Source organism: Rhinopithecus roxellana, chromosome 1 (assembly GCF_007565055.1).
Source record: "Rhinopithecus roxellana isolate Shanxi Qingling chromosome 1, ASM756505v1, whole genome shotgun sequence".
Taxonomy (NCBI): Eukaryota; Metazoa; Chordata; class Mammalia; order Primates; family Cercopithecidae; genus Rhinopithecus; species Rhinopithecus roxellana.
Window position 1 is genome coordinate 79,558,783 of NC_044549.1, and position 22,429 is coordinate 79,581,211.

Consider the following 22,429-nt stretch of genomic DNA (forward strand, 5'->3'; position numbering starts at 1 on the left):
AGAGGTGGAGGTTGCAGTGAGCCGAAATTACCCACTGCACTCCAGTCTGGGGGACAAAGTTAGACTCCGTCTTAAAAAAAAAAAAAAAAAAATCAGAGGAGAAGAAGGCAGTTTGCAGAGAAAATGAAATATAAGCAAGATCTGCACACAAAAAAAGAGCAAAACCAAGAGGATTCCCTGATTCTGAACTCTAGCCATTTTCTGAAGCCCCACTATGTTTATGTCTTAAATAGCTGGAAACAGGTATTTAAGCTTTGTGTCCTTACAGTAAGTTCCCCTTTACTGCTTGAGGTAGCTTAAATTAGTTTCTGTTGTAGACAAAGATACACACACAAGCCCCATTTCAACAAGATCAGTCATTAAGGTTCCAGATTAGATATCTATTTACACAGGGAACAAAGTTCCCTACTAAAAAAAGGTATTGATTCTAGCACCTCAATTTCATTTTACAAGTGAGAAAACTGAGGCCCAAAGCAAAAGTCAGGGGTTCTCTTCACTTAAAAAGGAAATTTCAGCTGGGTGTGGTGGCTCACACCTGTAATTCCAGCACTTTGGAGGCCGAGGCAGGCAGATCACCTGAGGTTAGGAGTTCAAGACCAACCTAGCCAATATGGTGAAACTCTGTCTCTACAAAAATATAAAACTTAGCCAGGCATGATGGCAGGTTCCCGTAAACCCAGCTACTCAGGAGGCGGAGGCAAGAGAGTCATTTCAACCCGGGAGGCGGAGGTTGCAGTAAGCCAAGATTGTGCCATTGCCCTCCAGCCTGGGTGACAGAGTGAGACTCCATCTCAAAAAAAAAAAAAAAAAAGGAAATTTCTAGAAAATCAATGCTTCTCTAATGAAGCCTTAAATACATCTTACTGTGTCCCAGGAACTCTTCCAAATGCTTTACAAACATTAAATTACCTAATCCTCACAACAATGCCATGATATAGGTATTGTTATCCTGTTATAAAGAAGAATGTGAGACTCAAACAAGCTAAGTAACTTGCCCAAAGTCACCTGGATTCAAACCTAGGCAGCCCAGCTTTACAGTCTGGGTTTTGTTAGAGGTTTTTTGGGGGACAGTGTCTCGATCTGTCACCCAGGCTTGAGTGCAGTGGTACGAATATGGCTCACTGCAGCCTCGACCTTCCTTTATTAGAGAATGTTCCCCACCCTCATTCTACACCTTCTAAAACCAGTGATTCTTAATGTGGGGACAATGGAACAGAAGGTCCATGGATAAACCCAGATAGTCCATGGAACCACATACATGATTTTGTTTTACTCAGCCTTTTCCTAGTGGAAAGTTTACAATGTTTGTATTTTTTTTTTTTTTTTTTTTTTTTTTTTGAGACGGAGTCTCACTCTGTCGCCCAGGCTGGAGTGCAGTGGCCGGATCTCAGCTCACTGCAAGCTCCGCCTCCCGGGTTCACGCCATTCTCCTGCCTCAGCCTCCCGAGTAGCTGGGACTACGGGCGCCCGCCACCACGCCCGGCTAGTTTTTTGTATTTTTTTAGTAGAGACGGGGTTTCACCGTGTTAGCCAGGATGGTCTCGATCTCCTGACCTCGTGATCCGCCCGTCTCGGCCTCCCAAAGTGCTGGGATTACAGGCTTGAGCCACCGCGCCCGGCCCAATGTTTGTATTTTTAAAAGATCCAGGAAGCAAAAGGTTAAGAACTCCTGACCTAAAAAAAACTCTATACAGTGGCATACACTGTGGAAAATGAAATTCAAAATAAGTCCTTTAATAATTCACATTTTTGCAGCACTATGTTTCCTGTCTATCTAGTCAAAAATACTCATAAAGAATGTCCCAAATAATAAGAATCGGCCGGGCGCGGTGGCTCAAGCCTGTAATCCCAGCACTTTGGGAGGCCGAGACGGGCGGATCACGAGGTCAGGAGATCGAGGCCATCCTGGCTAACACGGTGAAACCCCGTCTCTACTAAAAAATACAAAAAACAAGCTGGGCGAGGTGGCGGGCGCCTGTGGTCCCAACTGCTCGGGAGGCTGAGGCAGGAGAATGGCGTAAACCCGGGAGGCGGAGCTTGCAGTGAGCTGAGATCCGGCCACTGCACTCCAGCCTGGGCGACAGAGCGGGACTCCGTCTCAAAAAAAATAAAATAAAATAAAATAAAATAAAAATAATAATAAGAATCCAAAAGGATCTCCTTTAGCTATTTAAAAACACAACCAACTACAACAACCCATTCTTAAGCTTTCTGGTTATATTGTATCTTGCTGTACATATAACTTCAGGTTAACATGGCAAAGTGAATAATAAATGGCTTATAAATCTCTTATTCAAAATCTTTGGGAACTGTTTTTCTTACTTTAATAAGATAAAAGAATTGCTCACATATTCACCCATTCTATCAAAAGTATTTACAGAATGTCACTAGGTGCCAGGGACTGCATTTGGCCTTATCAGCTACTATGATTAATTCTTAGTTCTCTAAATTGTTGCCTCAATCTACAAATATAGGTTAGAGCACACCCTATTTGTATGTTCCGCAACTAACATAATGCTTGGTTCTTAGTGGAAACAATGTTGAACTGTGTTATACTAAAACACCCAGAAGGCAGGCCGAATACGACAGCAGTGGCTTCGCATTAAGAAACACCCCCCCCCCCAGCCAATTTTCTTAGTCAACCAGACCACTACAGTCAGAATGAGATAGAAATCTGTCACCAATACCAAAAACAAAAACAAAAACAAAAACATCTAAACAAACGCCCTTCTGATAACGATTTTCTTGGACACATGAAAACAAGCAATTCCTTATGCTAAAAAGACCTTAAACGACATCAAGAATAGATGTTTCTAAAGCCTTTCGATAAGGGGCCATAAATAAGAATGGAAAAGTTGACTGATTCACATACAAATGATTTTCCCTATATTCATCTTGACATTAGTTTCACACCAACTGTTCCAGAGGCAACATTAAAAAAATAACAGAAATGAAGCCGGGCACGATGGCTCACGCCTGTAATCCCAGCACTTTGGGAGGTCGAGGTGGGCAGACCACCTGAGTCAGGAGTTCGAGACCAGCCTGACCAAAATGGAGAAACCCCCCCCTCTACTAAAAATATAAAATTAGCTGGGTGTGGTGGCGCATGCCCCTAATCCCAGCTACTCGGGAGGCTGAGGCGGAAGAATCGTCTGAACCCGGGATTCAGAGGTTGTGGTGAGCCGAGATCGCGCCATTGCACTCCAGCCTGGGCAACAACAACAAAACCCCGTCTCAAAAAACAAACAAACCAGAAATGAGGCACAAAAGGAGGAACCGGAGAAAATGTCTGCTGAGATAAGCATTTCGGCTCAGGCTGTGGGAAAAGCTCTACGAGTTACTACAAATGACCAAAACAACCTGAGCCTCAAAAGTTGGTTGTGCAAGTTCGGCTAGTAGAGTTCATCATCGGTTATGGGGCATTGTTCTTGAAAGTACCAAACATCCTGCCTGCAGGCTTCCTCGGGTGGGTGCTACTAACCGTTTTAGTTAGTTCTGTGGCTCTGGGTTTAAAAGAAAGAAAGAATAGGATGAACATCAACAAGTATTTAGGAAGGGCCTAAGACAGAACTTTTCACCCCTAGCCGCAGCCCAAGATCCTCCCACGGGAAGTGCCCTAGGACCGCAGCCTGAAAGAGCGCCGGAGGGGAGACTGGCCACGCCCGGAAGCGCGGCGGATGGGTTCCAGGCCGGCCAGCCCGCGGGCGCCTGGCTTTGCTGCAGCCGCCCAGGCGCAGGGGCGGAGCGCGGAGACAGGGCGGGGCCGGGCCTCACCTCCACCGCCTGGCCCAGCTCCAGGTCGAAGCCCACCACACACACGCAGTGCAGCCAGGCGGAGAAGCCGTCCCAGCGGAGCAGGCCCTGGCCACGGCCATCATCCTGTTCATTGTCGTCTGGCGCGCCTCCCGCCGCCATAAGGGCCGGCGCCTCGCGCCCTTCGGCCCCTGCCACCGCCTCGTCCAACGGCCTTCGAGAGCCGGGCCCCAAGCCCGCAGGGCCCCTCAAAGCCATCCGCCGCCCCCTGGCCGTTCGCGCCGCCTCCACCGCGGACCGCGCCGCAGAGCGCGCTTGCCTCCGCGCAGGCGCAGACGCCGCTGCCGCAGCCGCAGCCGCTGGGGACACACTCAGTCCGGGCGGGGCTGCGACTCACGTGACCCTGGGAGCGCGGCTCTGCGCAGATCCTCCCGGGCCGGACTGGACGTGGGGACGTCACGCTGCCGCTTGTCTCGGATTGTGAATCCGGCCCTGGCCTTGTCTGAAACGTCTTTGGGACTGAAACAGTTCATGAATCGTTTTCAACCTCGTTCGCAGTCAACGACCAGGGAATAAATTATTCGTGGATGACACTGTTCGTAATTATTATAAGGTATTATTAAATTATGAAAGCGTAGGCCAGGCGCTGTGGCCCACGCCTGTAATCCCAACACTTCAGGAGGCCGATGCAGGCGGATCATCAGATCAGGAGTTCAAGACCAGCCTGACCAACATGGTGAAACCCCATCTCTACTAAAAATACAAAAAAATTAGCCAGGCGTGGTAGCGCGCTCATGATATCCCAGCTACTCAGAAGGCTGAGGCAGGAGAATCGCTTGAACCCGGAAGGCAGAGGTTGCGGTGAGCCGAGATTGCGCCACTGTTTTCCAGCCAGGGCGACAGAGCGAGATTCCGTCTCAAAAATAAAAAATATGAAAGCATAATGGTAACGGTGGCTAATATTGAATGCTTACTTTGTGCCAGTTGATATGCCAACTACAAGTGCGAATATTTAAATATTACCTTATTGAATCTTCATATAATCGCAAATAAGTAGACCGTATTTATTTCTTTTTACAGATAAGGAAATGGAGATTCTGGAGGTTACATGACTAGCCCAACAAGTATGACAACTCCGATACCTTCTTGCAGTTCACTCATTCAGTTTGCTGACTCAGAGATCTGTGCATTCACTGACCTGTTTCTTCCGCAGCAACGCCTCCCTACCCCACCACCTCCACCTTTCTTGGTTTGGCTGTCTGTGACTCACTCAACACACATCCCCAGACCTTTCTGGAACTCCAGGTTGGGCAGATTGGCCTCCACAGCATCCTGTGGATCTCTGAGCACTGGGGCAAGGGCCTGGTCTCAAGCAGCTTCATATTCCGAGATCAATTTTTACTGATTATTGGACCAGTCAGGATACTAACTAGTATTTATTCAGCACCTACTATGTTAAGTATAAATAGCATAGTAAAAGTAGGAAGCGCATAATAATACCTCAACAGAAAAATGAGTAAACCAGCGAGGTGTCACGCCTATAGTCCCAGCTTCTTGGGAAGCTGAGGCCGGCTAAGGCCAAGGAGGATCTCTTGAGCAGGAGTGCCAGGCTGCAGTGCGCTATGATCATGCCTGCAAACAGCCATTGCACTCCAGCCTGGGCAACATAGCGCGACTGTGTCTCTAAAAAACAACGCAAAACAACACTGCAGAACTTAAGCATTTTGCTGCACTGCCCAGTCAAATCCATTCCATTTAACAAATACTGCCCTCTTAACATTCTTAGAATTCATTCTTTGGAGCAAGTGTTAGTGTCCCTGTTTTCAAGGAGGTGGTCAAGTATGCACAGACATCAGTAGTGATGTTTGCTGGAGACTTCCTTTAGACAAAAATGAACTTAGGGATAGCACTTAAGTTAGAGGCCACGTCTTTGACCAAAGTAGCCTGCCATCCTACTCCAGAGAACTGCTGTGGTTAAAAGAGGAAAAACTGTATTCTGCGATCAAGTAAGGCTCTAAACCCAGTATTAGGAAAGAACAGTGGCCTTTTGTATTAGAAAGAACACTGGCCTGAAAGTCAAAAGTTCTAGGTTCTAGTGCCAAATCCACCCACGATTATGGTAGGCAGGCTGCTCCAAAACACAGTTTCTGCTCAATGGGAATGATGATTACTAACTCACCTCACTGACTGTTGGAAAAAGCTAAGCTATCCTAATGTACCCATTTTACCAGATGCTACTTAATTATTAATTATTAATGATCTCAAAACACCAGTTGTGGCCAAGCACAGTGGGTCACACCTATAATCCCAGCACGTTGGGAGGCTGAGGCAGTAGAATCGCTTGAGTCCAGGAGTTTGAGACCAGCCTGGGCAACATAGGGAGGCACTGTCTCTTAAAAAAATTAAAAATTAGCCGGGCATGGTGGCACCAACCTCTAGTTCCAGCTACTTGAGAGGCTGAGGTGGGAGGATCACTGGAACCCAGAAGGTGAAGGCTGTAATGAGCCATTACTGTGCCGCTCTACTCCATCCTGGGCAACACAGCAAGACCCTGTGTCAAAAACCAAAACCAAAAAAGAACACTAGTTGTTCCACAGGGCTGGTTCTTTGATGCATAGACACACACTACGATTCTGTGAAATGTCGCTTTATAATATTGGGTTAAGGATAATCTTGTCAAAATACAGTACCCTGAAAACAACATATTAGGAGGGCCAGAAGTTTCCAGAGAATGAAAGCACACCAAAGCTCTAGAGAATTTTAAAAGTAAAAAACTTGTTTGGGGAGAAAAAAAAAACTACTTAAATCTTTATGCACAGAAACAGAATAACCACCAGGGAAAACAAAGCAGCTATGGCTTTATTTCCCTATACCTTCATAACTTTGACATTCTGCCTTATGGTCTATTTTCACACAGTTTCTGTTGTTAATAGGAGCTGAGGAACAAGGTACTGACACCTTCTTATGGTTCATCAAAAGAACCTTTGACTCTGAAAGGATCTTGGATAGGATCATCTCTCCAAACTTCCTATTCATGGATCTTCTGACAGTCAGTTAGCCAGCCTCTTTTCTAACACTCTCTATTAAAGTTAAGTCACTAGCCTGTAATCCCAGCATTTTGGGAGGCCAAGGCTGGTGGATCACCTGAGGTTAGGAGTTCCAGACCAGCCTGGCCAACATGGTGAAATCCTGTCTTTAGTAAAAATACAAAAATTAGCCAGGTGTGGTGGTGCACACCTGTAATCCCAGCTACTTGGGAGGCTGAGGTAGGAGGAACCCTTGATTTGGGGAAGCAGAGGTGACAGTGAGCTGAGATCACACCACTGTACTCCAGCCTGTGCCACAGAGGGAGACTCCGTCTCCATAAATAAATAAGTAGCTGGGCGCGGTGGCTCATGCCTGTAATCCCAGCACTTTGGGAGGCCAAGGCAGGCAGATCATGAGGTCAGGAGATTGAGACCATGGTGAAACCCCATCTCTACTAAAAATATTTAAAAAAAGTAGCCAGGCGCGGTGGCGGGCACTTGTAGTCCCAGCTACTTGGGAGGCTGAGGCAAGAGAACGGCTTGAACCTGGGAGGGGGAGCTTGCAGTGAGCCGAGATCGCACCACTGCACTCCAGCCTGGGTGGCAGAGTGAGATTCCGTCTCAAAATAAAATAAGATAAAATAAAAAAATAGACCTGGCGCAGTTGCTTACGCCTGTAATCCCAGCACTTCGGGAGGCCGAGGTGGGCAGATCACTTAAGGTCAGGAGCTTGAGACCAGCCTGGCCATGATGGTGAGACCCTGTCTCTACTAAAAATACAAAAAATTAGCCAGGCCTGTTGGCGTGCTCCTGTAATCCTAGCTACTTGGAAGGCTAAAGTGGGAGAATTGCTTGAACCCGGGAGGTGGAGGTTGCAGTGAGCCAAGATTGAGCCAAGATAGCGCCACTGCACTTCAGACTGGGTGACAAGAGCAAGACTCCATCTCAAAAATAATAAATAAAAAGTTAAGTAACTGCTTTCAGAGCTGCTATTTTTTGGGTGTTCATAAGGGCTAGAAAGTTCTTCCCGTTACGGAGACAAAATCAGCCACTTTGTAATACATACCCGTTGGTCTAAGTTGTGCTTGCTGAGATTACATAGAAGAGTCCAACTCTTCTACATGATAACCCTGTGAACGTTTGAAAATAGTTATCCCACACCCACATGCCTTCCAGTTTTCAGGGTAACTACCCCAATCCTCCAACTGTTCCTCAAAAGATGTAGTTTCTAGGCCATTCATCATCCTGCTGCCCAATTTGGGCATACTCCAACTTGTCAACATCACTCTTATAGCATGGGAGGAAACACCATCCTCCAGGTGTGATCTTACCATTGCAGAATGTACTCTAGGACTCTTACTTTCCTTGTCCCAGCCACCAGGCTTCTTTTAATGCCAGTTCGTATCACATTTACTTGTTTTGGCAGCCAGGTCACATCACTGGCTCAGGTTGCATTTACTGTCAACTAAAGCCCTGGATCTCTTTTCATGTGAGGAGCACTTAAGTCAGGGTAGACCGCATTAGCCAAGAGCATGACTAGATTCATGGCTCTGCTGCTCTTCTAATATTACCAAGAACACTGAACACAGGATTAAAAACATTCCAAACTTCTCTACTCACCCTTAACCAAACTCCGAGCATTTCAGTAGTTTTAACAGAAGAAAGAAAAAATAAAAGGTTGAGCATTAGACAGTGGTGTGAATTGTGAAATGCAGTGTCAGGTCTCTGGGCTTAGTTTTACCAAAAGGACCCACAGGGGGTCCAGATGTCCTAGATATTTACCCAGATGGGCAGCCAGGGGACTTCCCTCTTGCACTTAAGGTAAATGCTGCCAGGGCTGCTGGGACATAACTATACTTGCGGTGGTGAAACAACTACATGAAGATATACACAGAAGCCCCATACCAGTGTGTTATCAACAGAGAATTGAGTTTACTGCTGCACTTCTCTGGAAGACAAAAATGCTCAAATACAGGTTTTGAAGGGAGGATCCAGCCAAAGAAGACTATAAAATGCACGATCAGGGCCAGATGCCATGGCTCACGCCTGTAATCCCAGTACTTTGAGAGGCCAAGGCAGGCAGATCACTTGAGGTCAGGAGTTCGAGACCAGCCTGGCCAACATGGTGAAACCCTATCTCTACTAAAAATATAAAAATTAGCTGGGCATAGTGGCATCCTCCTGTAATCCCAGCTGCTCAGGAGGCTGAGGCAGGAGAATCACTTGAACCCAGAAGGCAGAGGTTGCAGTAAGCCAAGATTTCACCACTACACTCCAGTCGGGGCAACAGAGCAAGACTCCATCTAAATAAAATAAAAAATAAAATGCACTAACAGGTTTTCCCAAACAGTGTTTGTGACAGCTTTAAAAAATGGTGGTCGGGTGTGGTGGTGGCTCAGACCTCTAATCCCAGCACTTTGGGAGGCCAAGGCAAGAGGATTCATAACAACACCCACCTGTAGTCCTAGCTACTCAGGAGGCTGAGGCTGGAGGATCACATGAGCCCAGGAGGTCAAGGCAGCAGTGAGCTGTGATTGTACCACTGCACAGCCTGGGCAACAGAGTGAGATTCTGTCCCTCCAGCCCTTCAAAATAATAATAATAATAATAATAATAATAATAAAAACAGGAAAGAAAAGAAAAAATAATGAAGAGCCTTTTTTGTTTGTTTTTGTTTTTTACCTTCTTAATATTTATACAGTGCCTGACATGTGACAGGCACTCAGTAAATATTTAATTAATTAATTAATGCACTTTATTTTATATTTTTTGAGACGGAGTCTCCCTCCGTCGCCCAGGCTGGAGTGCGGTGGCGCGATCTCGGCTCACTGCAAGTTCTGCCTCCTAGGTTCACGTCGTTCTCCTGCCTCAGCCTCCTGAGTAGCTGGGGCTACAGGCACCCGCCACCATGCCTGGCTAATTTTTTGTATTTTTAGTAGAGATGGGGTTTCACTGGGTTATCGAAGATGGTCTCAATCTCCTGACCTCGTGATCTGCCCGCTTCAGCCTCCCAAAGTGCTGTGATTACAGGCATGAGCCACCGTGCCCAGCCATGAATGCACTTTAAAAAAGCATCTTGACTTTGCCTGCATCTCTACAGAAAAATTTAAAACATTAGTTGGGCACGGTAGCCAACACCCATAGCCCCAGCTATTTGGGAAGCTGAAGCAGGAGGATCTCTTGAGCCCTGGAGTTCAAGGCTGCAGTGAGCTATGATCACACTACTGTAGTACAGCCTGGGCAACAGAGCAAGATCCTGTCTCTATTAAAAAAAATACATAAAATAAAAATAAAGGTTACTTTTCCAACTGTCTGATGCAGTTAGCACTAGGAAGTGGGTTTAATGGGCTCAATCTAAGCCAAAATGCAAAACAGAGAATATAATCAAATGTATACTCTTCAATCAAAGAGATGTGAGGCCTTCACTCGTAAGTTATTTTGTCTAGGTTTACACATAATTCTGGCTGGTTCAAGTGCAATGGTGTTTACAACTAATTGAAACTAATTGAACACAACCAAGTAGAGATTTCTGCTGCTGCTTTTTTTTTTTTTTGAGACCAAGTCTTGCTCCATCACCCAGGCTGGAGTGCAGTGGCGCAACCAATTAGAGATTTCCTTGTTCCTTTTCTACTCCCACTGCTTTGACTAGCCCTAAAAATAATAATAAATTTACAGATAATTTTAATAGATTTACTTGTCTGGTTTCCCAGACTAAGAAGCAAATATGAAGAGCAAAGAGGTTGCTTGAGGCAGAGCATGACAAGAGCAGAAAACAAAACACCATAGGTTAATAAAATAGAAGGAAAAGAAAAAAATGAGTCAGAAAACAAAACTTTAGATGATACACAGTAAATTAATAGTTTTCCTTACGAGGCATAGAAGTGCCAGGAAATAGGCCAGGTGCGGTGGCTCACACCTGTAATCCCAGCACTTTAGGAGGCTGAGGCAGGCAGATCACCTGAGGTTGGGAGTTCGAGACCAGCCTAACCAACATGGAGGAACCCTGTCCCTACTAAAAATACAAAATTAGCTGGCTGTGGTGGCGCATGCCTGTAATCCCAGATACTCAGGGGGCTGAGGCAGGAAAATCGCTTGAACTTGGTGGGGAGAGGTTGCAGGGAGCTGAGATCACGCCATTGCACTCCAGCCTGGGCAACAAGAGTGAAATTCCGTCTCAAAAAAAAAAAAAGAAGTGCCAGGAAATACAAGTACTGGTGAATAAAAGGGGGAATTTTGCTTTTTATTTTACACACTACTATATTTTGCAAATTATTTAGAAAGGACATATATTGCTTTTGTAAGTAAAATATTAAGATAATTTATATAGAGTTGGTTATAGTAGTAAAAAATTGGAAGCCACCTAAATGTCCAACAATAGAGAACTGAACTGAAAAAATCGTATATCACGGGCTGGGCACAGTGGCTCATGCCTGTAATCTCAGCCTTTTGGGAGGCTAAGGTAGGCGGATTGCTTGAGCCCAGGAGTTCAAGACCAACCTGGTTAACATTTCTCTACAGAAATTCAAAAAAATTAGCCTGGTATGGTGGTGTGCGCCTGTAGTTCCAGCTACTTGGGAGGCTGAGACGGGAGGATAGCTTGAGCTTAGGAGGTCAAGACTGCAGTGACCCGTGATCATGCCACTGCACATCATCCTGGGCAACAGAATGAGACCAGTTTTCAAAAATAATAGGGCCAGGTGTGGTGGCTGAGGCCTGTAATCCCAGCACTTTGGGAGGCCGAGGCGGGTGAATCACCTGAGGTCAGGAGTTCAGACCAGCCTGACCAACATAGAGAAACCCTGTCTCTACTAAAAATACAAAAGAATTAGCCGGGCATGGTGGCACATGCCTGTAACCCCAGCTACTCAGGAGGCTGAGGCAGGAGAATCACTTGAACCTGGGAGGCAGAGGTTGTAGTAAGCCAAGATCGCGCCGTTGCACTCCAGCCTTGGCAACAAGAACAAAACTCGGTCCCAAAAAATAAATAAATAAAATAATAATAATAATAATATAGGCCAGGCGCAGTGGCTCATGCCTGTAATCCCAGCACTTTGGGAGGCCAAGGTGGGTGGATCATCTGAGGTCAGGAGTTTGAGATCAGGCTGACCAACATGGAGAAACTCCGTCTCTACTAAAAGTACAAAATTAGCCGGGCGTGGTGGCTCATGCCTGTAATCCCAGCTACTCGGGAGGCTGAGTCAGGAGAATCGCTTGAACCTGGGAGGTGGAGGCTGCGGTAAGCCGAGATCACGCCATTGCACTCAAGCCTGGGCAACAAGAGGGAAACTCTGTCTCAATAATAATAATAATACATTAATTCCTTTGAACTGGAGCTGCAAAGTAAAAGAAAAAGTAAAACTATAAAAATATTTTTAAAATTCGTAAGTTTCAAATTATGTACCATTCTGAGTAGCATAATGAAATCCCAGGGTGGTCCATCTTGCCTTATAATGTAGAATCAGCAGGAACCCTGAGCTTGTTTTCCTGCAACTACTAGACAGTCCCATCTGGGGGTGATGGAAGACAGTGATGGATATCAGGCATTAGATTCTCCTAAGGAGCAGGCAGCCTAGATCCCTTGCATGCGCAGTTCATGATAGGGTTCGCATTCCTATGAGAATCTAATGCCGCTGCTAATCTGACAGGAGGAGGAGCTCATGAGGTAATGCCAGTGATGGGGAGCGGCTGTAAATACAGATGAAGTTCGCTCACTGGCCTGCCACTCACCTCCTGCTGTGTGGCCTAGTTCCTAAGAGGCCATGGAGTCAGGTACCAGTCCCTTGCCCAGGGGATTGGGGACCCCTGGTATATGCAACTCTACTGTTAGTCACTTAGTAGTTGTCTGCGTTACCAGATTGACTATTAACAGTATTGCAGTGCTTGTGTTCAAGTGACCCTTATTTTACTTGAAAATAAATGGCCTCAAAGTGCAAGAGCAGTGATGCTGGCAATTAGGATATACCAAAGAGAAGCCATAAAGTGTTTCTTTTAAGTGAAAAGGTAAAAGTTCTTTTTTTTTTTTTTTTTTTTTGAGACAGGCTGGAGTGCAGTGGTGCTGTCATGGCTCACTGCAGCCTCCCAAGTTCAAGCGATCCTCCCAGCTCAGCCTACCAAGTATCTGGGACTGCAAGCATAGGCCACCATACCCAGTTAATGCTTGTATTTTTTTGTAGAGACAAGGTCTCCCCATGTTGCCCCAACTGGTCTCGAACTCCTGGTCTCAAGTAATCTTCCTGCCTTGGCCTCCCAAAGTGGTGAGATTACAGGCGTGAACCACGGTGCCTGGCCAAAAGTTCTTGATTTAATAAGCAAAGAAAAAACTCATATGCTGAGGTTGCTAAGATCTACAATAAGAACAAATCTATCTGTGAAATTGTGAACAGTATTGTTATACTTGTTATATTCGTTATCAGTTATTAACCTATTACTGTGCCTAATTTATAAGCTAAACTTTATCATTATTATGTATTATATATAGGGAAAAACTTAGTGTATATATGGTTTGGTACTACCTGCAGCTTTAAGCATCTACTGGGGGGTCTTGGAACATATTCCCTATGGAAAAGGGGAAACTACTGTATCTATTCTATGCCTGTATGACCATTGTATTTTGGAAGCACATAATTACCTGATTCAGAAGTTCATAGATGGAGAGGAATTTTGTCTTAGGTTGACTCTGCCTCAAGTGTCACTCATATCTGATTTAGGTGGTATTTAGATAAGGGTTTCAACTTTAGGTAGAGTTGATGGTGGAACAAGATAAGACTTTTTGAGTTATTGGGATGAAATGGATGTTTTTTTTGGAGACGGAGTCTCGCTCTGTAGCCCAGGCTGGAGTGCAGTGGTGTGATCTCTGCTCAAGGCAACCTCTGCCTCCTGGGTTCAAGCGATTCTCCTGCCTCAGCCTCCTGAGTAGCTAGGATTACAGGCGCGCACCACCTCGCCCGGCTAGTTTTTTGTATTTTTAGTTTCACTGTGTTAGCCAGGATAGTCTCCATCTCCTAACCTTCGTGATCCACCCGCTTCGGCCTCCCAAAGTGCTGAGATTACAGGTGTGAGCCACCGTGCCCAGCCTGGAATACCTGGTTATATTCTTTAAGAAGCAAGCAGAAAAAAAAATAAATAAAGCAAGTACTTGTTGCCCTTTTGGAGTTTTCTGTTTTTTTTTTTTTTCGAGACAAGGTCTGACTTGTTGCTCAGACTGGAATGCGATGGTACTATCTCAGCTCACTGCAGTTTCTGCTCTGCGGGTTCAATTGATCTACCTTAGCCTCCCGAGTAGCTGGCACTCTGGATATGCAACATGACACCCAGCTGATTTTTGTATTTTTGTAGAGATGGGGTTTTACCATGTTGCCCATGTTGGTCTTGAACCCCTGGGCTCAACAGGTCTGCCCGCCTTGGGCTGCCAAAGTGCTGGAAATAGAAGCATGAGCCACCTCGCCCGTCCTTGCTGCCCTTTTACCCCTTTGCTTCCTCCTACTGCATCCTGGGCATGAAGGCCAAAATTTCAGCAGCCATTTTGGGACTGTAAAGAAAATATCAAAAGAGTCGCATCCATAAGGTGCCAAACCAATGCCAGCAACAGTCTGCCTCTGAACCTCTCCTTACATGAGAAAAACTAACCTATCTGTTTAAGGCACTGTTAGTTAGATCTGTCACTGGCAGCCAAATGCAATTTGTAACTGACATGAGTCAGCTTTTTCATTAGAACTTTCACCATGTGCAAAACTACACCAGAAAGTTCAAATAGTACATAGAAGTTAGAAACAAATTTGTGTTTAAAGTTGACTTCTTAATTACTTTTATATAAAAACAGACTTGAAAATAGGTTTGTTCTTTTGAAGAAAGACTAGCAGTACTCAGCATTCACTTTGTTCAAATTCGCTGAGTATTCCAAATAACTTTGATGTGGGAAGAGAAGAGGAACCTTACTTGACTTTTGGTGATTGACACTTAATATGTAATGTTGGATTTTTTATTTAGCAGGGAGAGTTGGTGAAGTTAATGATATACTGTTTTTGGAAGGTAAGTATGGAAAGGGCTTGAAAATCTTATGCTTGGGCACTTTGGACTTCTTTTTAAACTTGCTCTTTGGAGTAAATCAGAGGGAAACAGAAAAGTCTGCTATTCCTGAATTAAAGGCTTTTGAATTATCTGGGAAATGGTTAAAATGCAAATTCTCATGTGTCATCCCAGAACCACAACTTAAGAAACAGTAAAAAAAAAAAAAAAAAAAAAAAAGACTGCTCAGTTGACCAGGTGCCCATCAATTTCTTTTTCTTTTTTTTTTTTTTTTTTTTTTTTTGAGAGACAGAGTCTTGCTCTGTTGCTCTGTCACCCAGACTATAGCACAGTGGTGTGATCACAGCTTACTGCAGCCTCAACATCCTGGCTCAAGCAGTCCTCCCACCTCAGCCTCCCAAGTAGCTAGGACTACAGGCACATGCCACCACACCCAGCTAATTAAAAAACAAAAATTTTTTTAGAGATGGGAGGTCTCACTGTGTTGCTCAGTCTGGTCTTGAACTCCTGACCTCAACTGATTATTCTGTCTTGGCTTCCCAAAGTGGTGAGATTACAGGCATGAGCCATGGTGCTTGGCCCCTATTGAAATTTACAAGAAATTACAGAAGACACTGAATAAGGGCAGTCTGTTAAGACAGTATGATCCTTCGATCTGGGAGGCAGAGACTCTTTCAGAGTGCCCATGAGGTCAAAATTCGTCATAATGGCCAGGCACAGTAGCTCATACCTCATGCTGTAATCCTAGCACTTCGGGAGGCTGAGGCAGGAGAATTGCTTGAGGACAGGAGTTTGAGACCAGCCTGGGCAACATAGTGAGACCACATCTTTAAAGGAAAAAGAAGAAAAAAATTGTCATAACGACGTTAAGATACTATTTGGTACAAAAAGTAGCCAGGTGTGGTGGCATGCACATGTAATCCCAGCTACTTGGGAGGCTGAGGCAGGAGAATCTCTTGAACCTGGGTGGCAAAGGTTGCTTTGAGATAAGATCATATCACTGCACTCCAGCCTGGGCAACAGAGCAAGATTCCAACTCAAAAAAAAGATATTATTTGGACTTTTTCACAATTCTCAAGTAAATAGTGGAGTTTCCAAGTAATTACATGACAGGTACACAATGGAATTAATGGAATGCAGAAGCACATAAGAACCTAGCTCTCTTTTATTAAAGAGATCATGACACTTTTAATTTCTAATATAAGTATTGATAATCCGTATAACAAAACTTTTGTCATGTCCAGTTTTTCTGACAACCAAAAAATTGCCTAATCAGCAAATTAAACTAGTGTACTTATGAATTAAAGTAAAGATTACTGTTTTTTTTAAATACTTTTGGCCAGGAGCAGTGGTGTAATCTCAGCACTTTGGGAGGCTGAGGTGGGCTGATCACTTGAGGCCAGGTGTTCAAGACCAGCCTGGGCAATGTGGTGAAAGCCTATCTCCACTAAAACTACAAAAAATTAACCAGGCATGGTGGCATGCACTTGTAGTCTCACCTGCTCAAGAGGCTGAGGTGGGAGGATTGCTTGAGCTTGGGAGGTCGAGGCTGCAGTGAGCCGAGATTGTCCCACTGCACTCCAGCCTGAGCAATGGGAATTAGACCCTGTCTCAAACAACACAAAGTTCTGTTTTGCAAAACTAGGATTTCGTTGTTGTTGTTGTTGTTGTTAGTTTAGTTATGGAGTCTCACCGCCTTTACTTGCCCATCATCCATTGTACCCTCTTCTGCTTAAGAGTCCCCAGTTTTCAGTCAGGCACGGTGGCTCACACCTGTAATCCCAGCACTTTGGGAGGCCAAGGTGGGAGGATCCTCTGAGGTCAGGAGTTCGAGACCAGCCTGGCCAACATGTCAAAACCCCATCTCTATTACAAATACAAAAATTAGGCAGGAGTGGTGGTGTGCGCCTGTAATCCCAGCTACGCAGGAGGCTGAGGCAGGAGAATCACTTGAACCCAGGAGGCGAGGTTGCAGTGAGCCGAGGTCGTGCCACTGCACACCAGCCTGGAAGACAGAGGGAAACTCCATCTCAAAAAAAAAAAAGTCCCAAATGTTCTAATGGGGAGCCACCTCCCCAGTGATCTCAGTCTATGAGGTTCAAGACGAGGTAAGCACTACTCCTGGATTACAGCATGCGCATGTAACCCAGGCCTAGACAATCAGTGTATTCAATATACCTAGAACAATGATGGGTGCAGGCATATCCCCGTGCATGACCCAATCAAACAATGCAACTCCACTCTGGGAGTCATTAGAACTGTTCTGAAAGAGGCACTGTCCTGACACTGGGATTGCTGAAAGGATAGAATGTAAGCTTGGAGTCTTATCACTGTAAAGGAAGAGCATACCCAACAAAGAAAACGCCAAGAAACAGAAAGAGGAAGACAAAGTCCTAATGACATCATTCTGCCCTGGATTCAGCCAAGGCTGAACTTTTCACATACATGAGTCAATAAATTTTCCTTTTAGATTGAAGCCAGTTTGAGCTAGATCTTCTGACAGGTGCAACTGTAAGAGTCCTGACTAATATAATTACACATGGTTAATAGTCCTGATTCATTACATTAGTCTTTTACCATGCCAAGTGCTTATATAAAATCTCCCCGGCCAGGGGCAGTGGCTCACGCCTGTAATCCCAGCAATTTGAGAGGCTGAGGTGGGCAAATTGTCTGAGGTCAGGAGTTCGGGACCAGCCTGGCCAATATGGTGAAACCCCATCTCTATTAAAAATACAAAAAACTTTGAGGCCGCGCACAGTGGCTCACGCCTGTAATCCCAACACTTTGGCAGGCTGAGGCGGGTGGATCACGAGGTCAGGAGATCGAGACCATCCTGGCTAATGCAGTGAAGCCCCATCTCTACTAAAAACACAAAAAATTAGCCGGGCATGGTGGCAGTCGCCTGTAGTCCCAGGTACTCGGGAGGCTGAGGCAGGAGAATGGCGTGAACCCAGGAGGCAGAGGTTGCAGTGAGCTGAGATCATGCCACTGCACTCCAGCCTCGGCGACAGAGTGAGACTATGTCTCAAAAAAAAAAATAAATAAATAATAAATAAAATAAAATAAAATTAGCCCGGCTTGGTGGTGCACGCCTGTAATCCCAGCTCTTCGAGAAAGTGAGACGGGAGAATCTCTTGAGCCCAGGAGGCGGAGGTTGCAGTGAGCCAAGATCGCGCCACTGCACTCCAGCCTGGGCAACAGAATAAGACTCCGTCTCAAAAAAAAAAAAAAAGAAATCTTCCCTTAGAGTTTATTTGCCCCCAAAAAAGCCATATGATACAATACTTAACTAATGAATTGTTTCTGGATTTTTATATCCTAAAATAATCTATAAAAGCAACCTAAGGGTCCATCAGCAGATGAATGGATAAAGAAAATATGGCACAGATACAATGGAGTACGATTCAGTCATAAAAAGGAATGAGATCCTGTCATTTGCAACAGTATGGATAGAACTAGAGGTCATTATGTTAAGTGAAATAAGCCAAACACTGAAAGACAAACTTCACATGCTCTCACTTATTTGTGGGAGCTAAAAATTAAAACAATTGAACTCATGGAGACAGAGAGTAGAAGGATGGTTACCAGAGGCTGGGGAAGGTAGTGGAGGCATAGGGGGAAGAGGGGATGGTTAATGAGTATGGAAAGTAGATAGGGATGGATACCCCCATTTACCATGATGTGATTATTACGCATTGCATGCCTATATCAAAGTGTTTCATGTACCCTATAAGTATATATACCTACTGTGTACCTAGAAAAATTTTTAAATAAAATAATCCACAGTTTTTTTGTTTTGTTTTGTTTTGTTTTTTTGAGACAGAGTCTCACTCTGTTGCCCAGGCTGGAGGGCAGTGGCACCACCTTGCCATCTCGGCTCACTGCAACCTCTGCCTCCTGGATTCAAGCAGTCATCCTGCCTCACCCAAGTAGCTGGGACTACAGGCAGGTACCGCCATCCTTGGCTAATTTTTTTCTTTTTTTTTTCTTTTTGAGATGGAGTTTCACTCTTGTTGCCAAGGCTAGAGTGCAATGGTGCAATCTCGGCTCACTGCAACCTCCGCCTCCCGGGTTCAAGTGATTCTTCTGCCTCAGCCTCCCGAATAGCTGGGATTACAGGCATGCGTCACCAGGCCTGGCTAATTTTGTGTTTTTAGTAGAGTTGGGGTTTCTCCGTGTTGGTCAGGCTAGTCTCGAACTCCCGACCTCAGGTGATCCGCCCTCCTCGGCCTCCCAAAGTGCTGGGATTACAGGTGTGAGCCACCATGCCCGGCCAACAAATTATTTTTAATAGGATAAAATAGGGGAAATATCATTACTATAATATAATCATTATCACCTAGTAAAAGATATTTATTTCACCAAAAAATAAACAATTCTCATGAAAAATAATCTTCAAAACAAAAAGAGATAGTGGTCGGGCATGATGGCTCAAGCCTGTAATCCCAGGCTGGTAGATCACCTGAGGTCTGGAATTTGAGACCAGCCTGACCAATATGGTAAAACCTAGTCTCTACTAAAAATACAAAAATTAGCTGGGTGTAGTGGCGTCCTCCTGTAATCCCAGCTACTCAGGAGGCTGAGGAAGGAGAATCACTTGAACTGGGGAGGCAGAGATTTCAGCGAGCCAAGATCGCACCATTGCACTCCAGCCTGGGCAACAGAGGGAACTCTGTCTCAAACGAAAACAAACAAACAAAAAACAACAAAAAGCAAAAAGAGATAGCTCAATTCATTCTCCCCTCCTTCAAATATTTGTTTCATTTATGAAAAATGCAGTGCTAAACTGAGAGACAGCAAACCAAGTAAGATTTTTTTTAGGACTTTGTAATTTATCAGGACAGACAAAACATGTATGCAAATAAGTTATTCAGTGTTCCCTGAGAATCAGAGAATAAAAATAAATAATATCTAGAAGAGGTTTAAAAAATCCTGTAATATTATTAAAGCTGTAAGAGTTTTTGGAGATGTGACAATTCTCTCAACACGTGGTGGAGGAAATTGCAGTTCAGTGAGCCAGTGACTTAGTTCCCATAGCAAGTCGGTGGCAAAATCCCACTAGAAACCAGACCTTTTAGACACAGTCCAACATTCTTTCTTATTACCCCACCCTACCTCTGTTAGAAGAGAAGCAAAATACCAAGAAGTTTCTTGAACTATAATTTTTCTTCAGCACAACCTGAAATGGAGAGAGAATCTCCAAGACCACACTAAAATAAGCGTGATTCTCTCTCTCTCTCTCTCTTTAAAAATCATTTATAGAGGTACAACAGCCAAGACTCTGCCTCAGTTCTCAGAGTTTGGCTTCAACTTTCTGTCATGGTTTTTCTCTCATTGACTTTTGGTTTTTGTTAGTCTAACCTTGAATGTGCAACAGCTTTGCCTGAGCAAAATCCCAAACAGCTTGTTTTGAACATATTTGTTCTCTTCTCTCTTCTGGGCAAACTAATGGAGTCTGGGAGTGCAAACTTTAGTTACCTAAGTTAAACTTAATCCAGGAAGTCTTCTTTGGCTGATTTCCCAGTTTGGCAGTGCCAGCCTGAACAAAAGACTTAAACACTGCAAATTCCAATTCTCTTGTAAGAGATTTGTCTAGGGAAAATAAAGAAAATACAAATATTCAAAACCAGCACTGTTATTCCTAGACACCTTCTTGTCAAGAACTTACAAACAGGACCTGTTCTCATTAGAAATAATTGCAGTGAAGTACAATTTTTACAGCATCACTGAGATGGCAACTCCCTATAAATAATTTGACATAGTGGATTAAAAATTTGGTTTTAAAGAACAAAGTAGAGGTCTCACACTGCCTGTTTTCAAAACTTACTACAAAGCTGCAGTAATCAAAACAGTGTGGTACTGCATAAAGACAGACCAACAGAGTACCATACAGAGCCCGGAAACAAACCGTTGCATAGTCCAATGATTTTTGACTAGAGTGCTGAGACCATTCGATGGGGAAAGGACAATCTTCAAGAGCAAAGGGTACTGAAAAATTGTATACCCACATGCAAAAGGATGAAGTTGCACCCTTACCTTTTACCATATATGAAAAACAATTCAAAGCCAGGCGTGGTGACCCATGGCTGTAGTCTCAGCTACTGGGAAGGCTGAGGCAGGAGGATCACTTGAGTTCAGGAGTTCAAGGCTGCAGTGAACTATGGTCATGCCACTGCATGCCAGTCTTGGTGACAGAGTAAGACCATTACTCCCCACTGCCCTGAATCCTCAAAATGGATCAAAGACATAAACATAAGAGCTAAAACTGTAAAGCTCTTACAAGAAAACATAGGAGAAAAGCTTCATGAAACTGGATTTGGCAATGATTTATTGATATGATGCCACAAGCACAGGCAACAAAAGAAAAAAGAGATAAATTGGACTTCATCAAAATAAAACACTTTTATATATCAAAAGATACCACCAACAGAGTAAAAAGGCAACCCACAGAATGGAAGAAAACATTTGCAAATCCTTTATCTGATAAGGAATTAATATCCAGAATATATAAAGAACTCCTATACCTCAACAGCATAAAAACCGACAACCCAATTCAAAAATGGGCAAAGGATTTGAACAGACATTTCTCCAAAACAGGCATACAGATGGCCAATAAACACTTGAAAAGATGTTCAACATCACTAATCATTAGGAAAATGCAAACCAAAGCCACAATGAGATACCACTTCACATCCATTAGGACAGCAAAAGAAAGTGAGAGAGGGAGGAGGGAAGGAAGGAAGGGAGAGAGAAAGGGAGGAAGGGAGGAAGAGAAGGAGGGAGGGAATATTAAATTTTGACAAGGATGTGAAGAAATTGGAACATTGTATGATGTCAGGGGAATGTAAAATGGTGCAGCCTCTGTGGAAAACACTATAGAGTTTCCTCAAAAAAAAAAAAAAAGGTTTTTTTTTTTTTTTTTTTTTTGAGACAGAGTCTAACTTTGTCACCCAGGCTGGAGTGCAATGGCGCGATTTCGGCTCACTGCAACCTCCACCTCCCAGGCTTAAGTGATTCTCCTGCCTCAGCCTCCTGAGTAGCTGGGATTATAGGTGCCCACCACCATGCCCTGCTAATTTTTTTATTTTTAGTAGAGACGGGGTTTCACCATGTTGGCCAGCTGTTCTCGAACTCCTGACCTCAAGTGATCCACCCGCTTGGGCCTCCCAAAGTGCTGGGATTACAGGCATGAGCCACTGTGCCTGGCAAAAAATTAAACATATTCATAAATTTAGCTGTGATGCAGCTTGCATGCTTTCTCCTTTTCCTTAATTATGTGAAACTGAAGAGTTGCTTGTTTTGTTTTCCTTTTTAGAAGTTGGTTTTTTCTTTTTCCTTTCTTTTTTTTTTTTTTTTTTGAGACAGGATCTGGCTCTGTTGCCCAGGCTGGAGTGCAGTGGCACAATCTTCGCTCACTGCAATCCCCGCCTCCTGGGCTCAAGCCATCCTCCCACCTCAACCTCCCAAGCAGCTGGGACTACAGGCACACAGCATCACACCTGGCTAATTTTTGTATTTTTTGTGGAGATGAGGTTTTGCCTTGTTGCCTAGGCTGATCTTGAACTCCTGAGCTCAAATGATCTGCCCATCTTGGCTTCCCAAAGTGCTGAGATTATAGGTGTGAG

The 22,429-nt window shown here is 44.3% G+C and overlaps 1 protein-coding gene across 3 annotated transcripts in view; it reads right to left on the bottom strand.

Annotated features, from left to right (window-relative positions):
* Positions 1-4,175, bottom strand: part of DENND6A (DENN domain containing 6A) — an 87,013-nt gene extending 82,838 nt beyond the window's left edge. Inside the window, exon 1 of one of the 3 annotated variants that reach the window (XM_030926690.1) lies at positions 3,775-4,175. In XM_030926690.1, the coding sequence (XP_030782550.1) occupies positions 3,775-4,011 (237 nt within the window). In that variant the 5' untranslated portion in view covers positions 4,012-4,175. The remainder of the gene's footprint in view (positions 1-3,774) is intronic. The other 2 variants (XM_010360470.2, XM_010360469.2) reach the window with 2 other exon arrangements.
* Between the last annotated feature and the right edge of the window lie 18,254 nt (positions 4,176-22,429).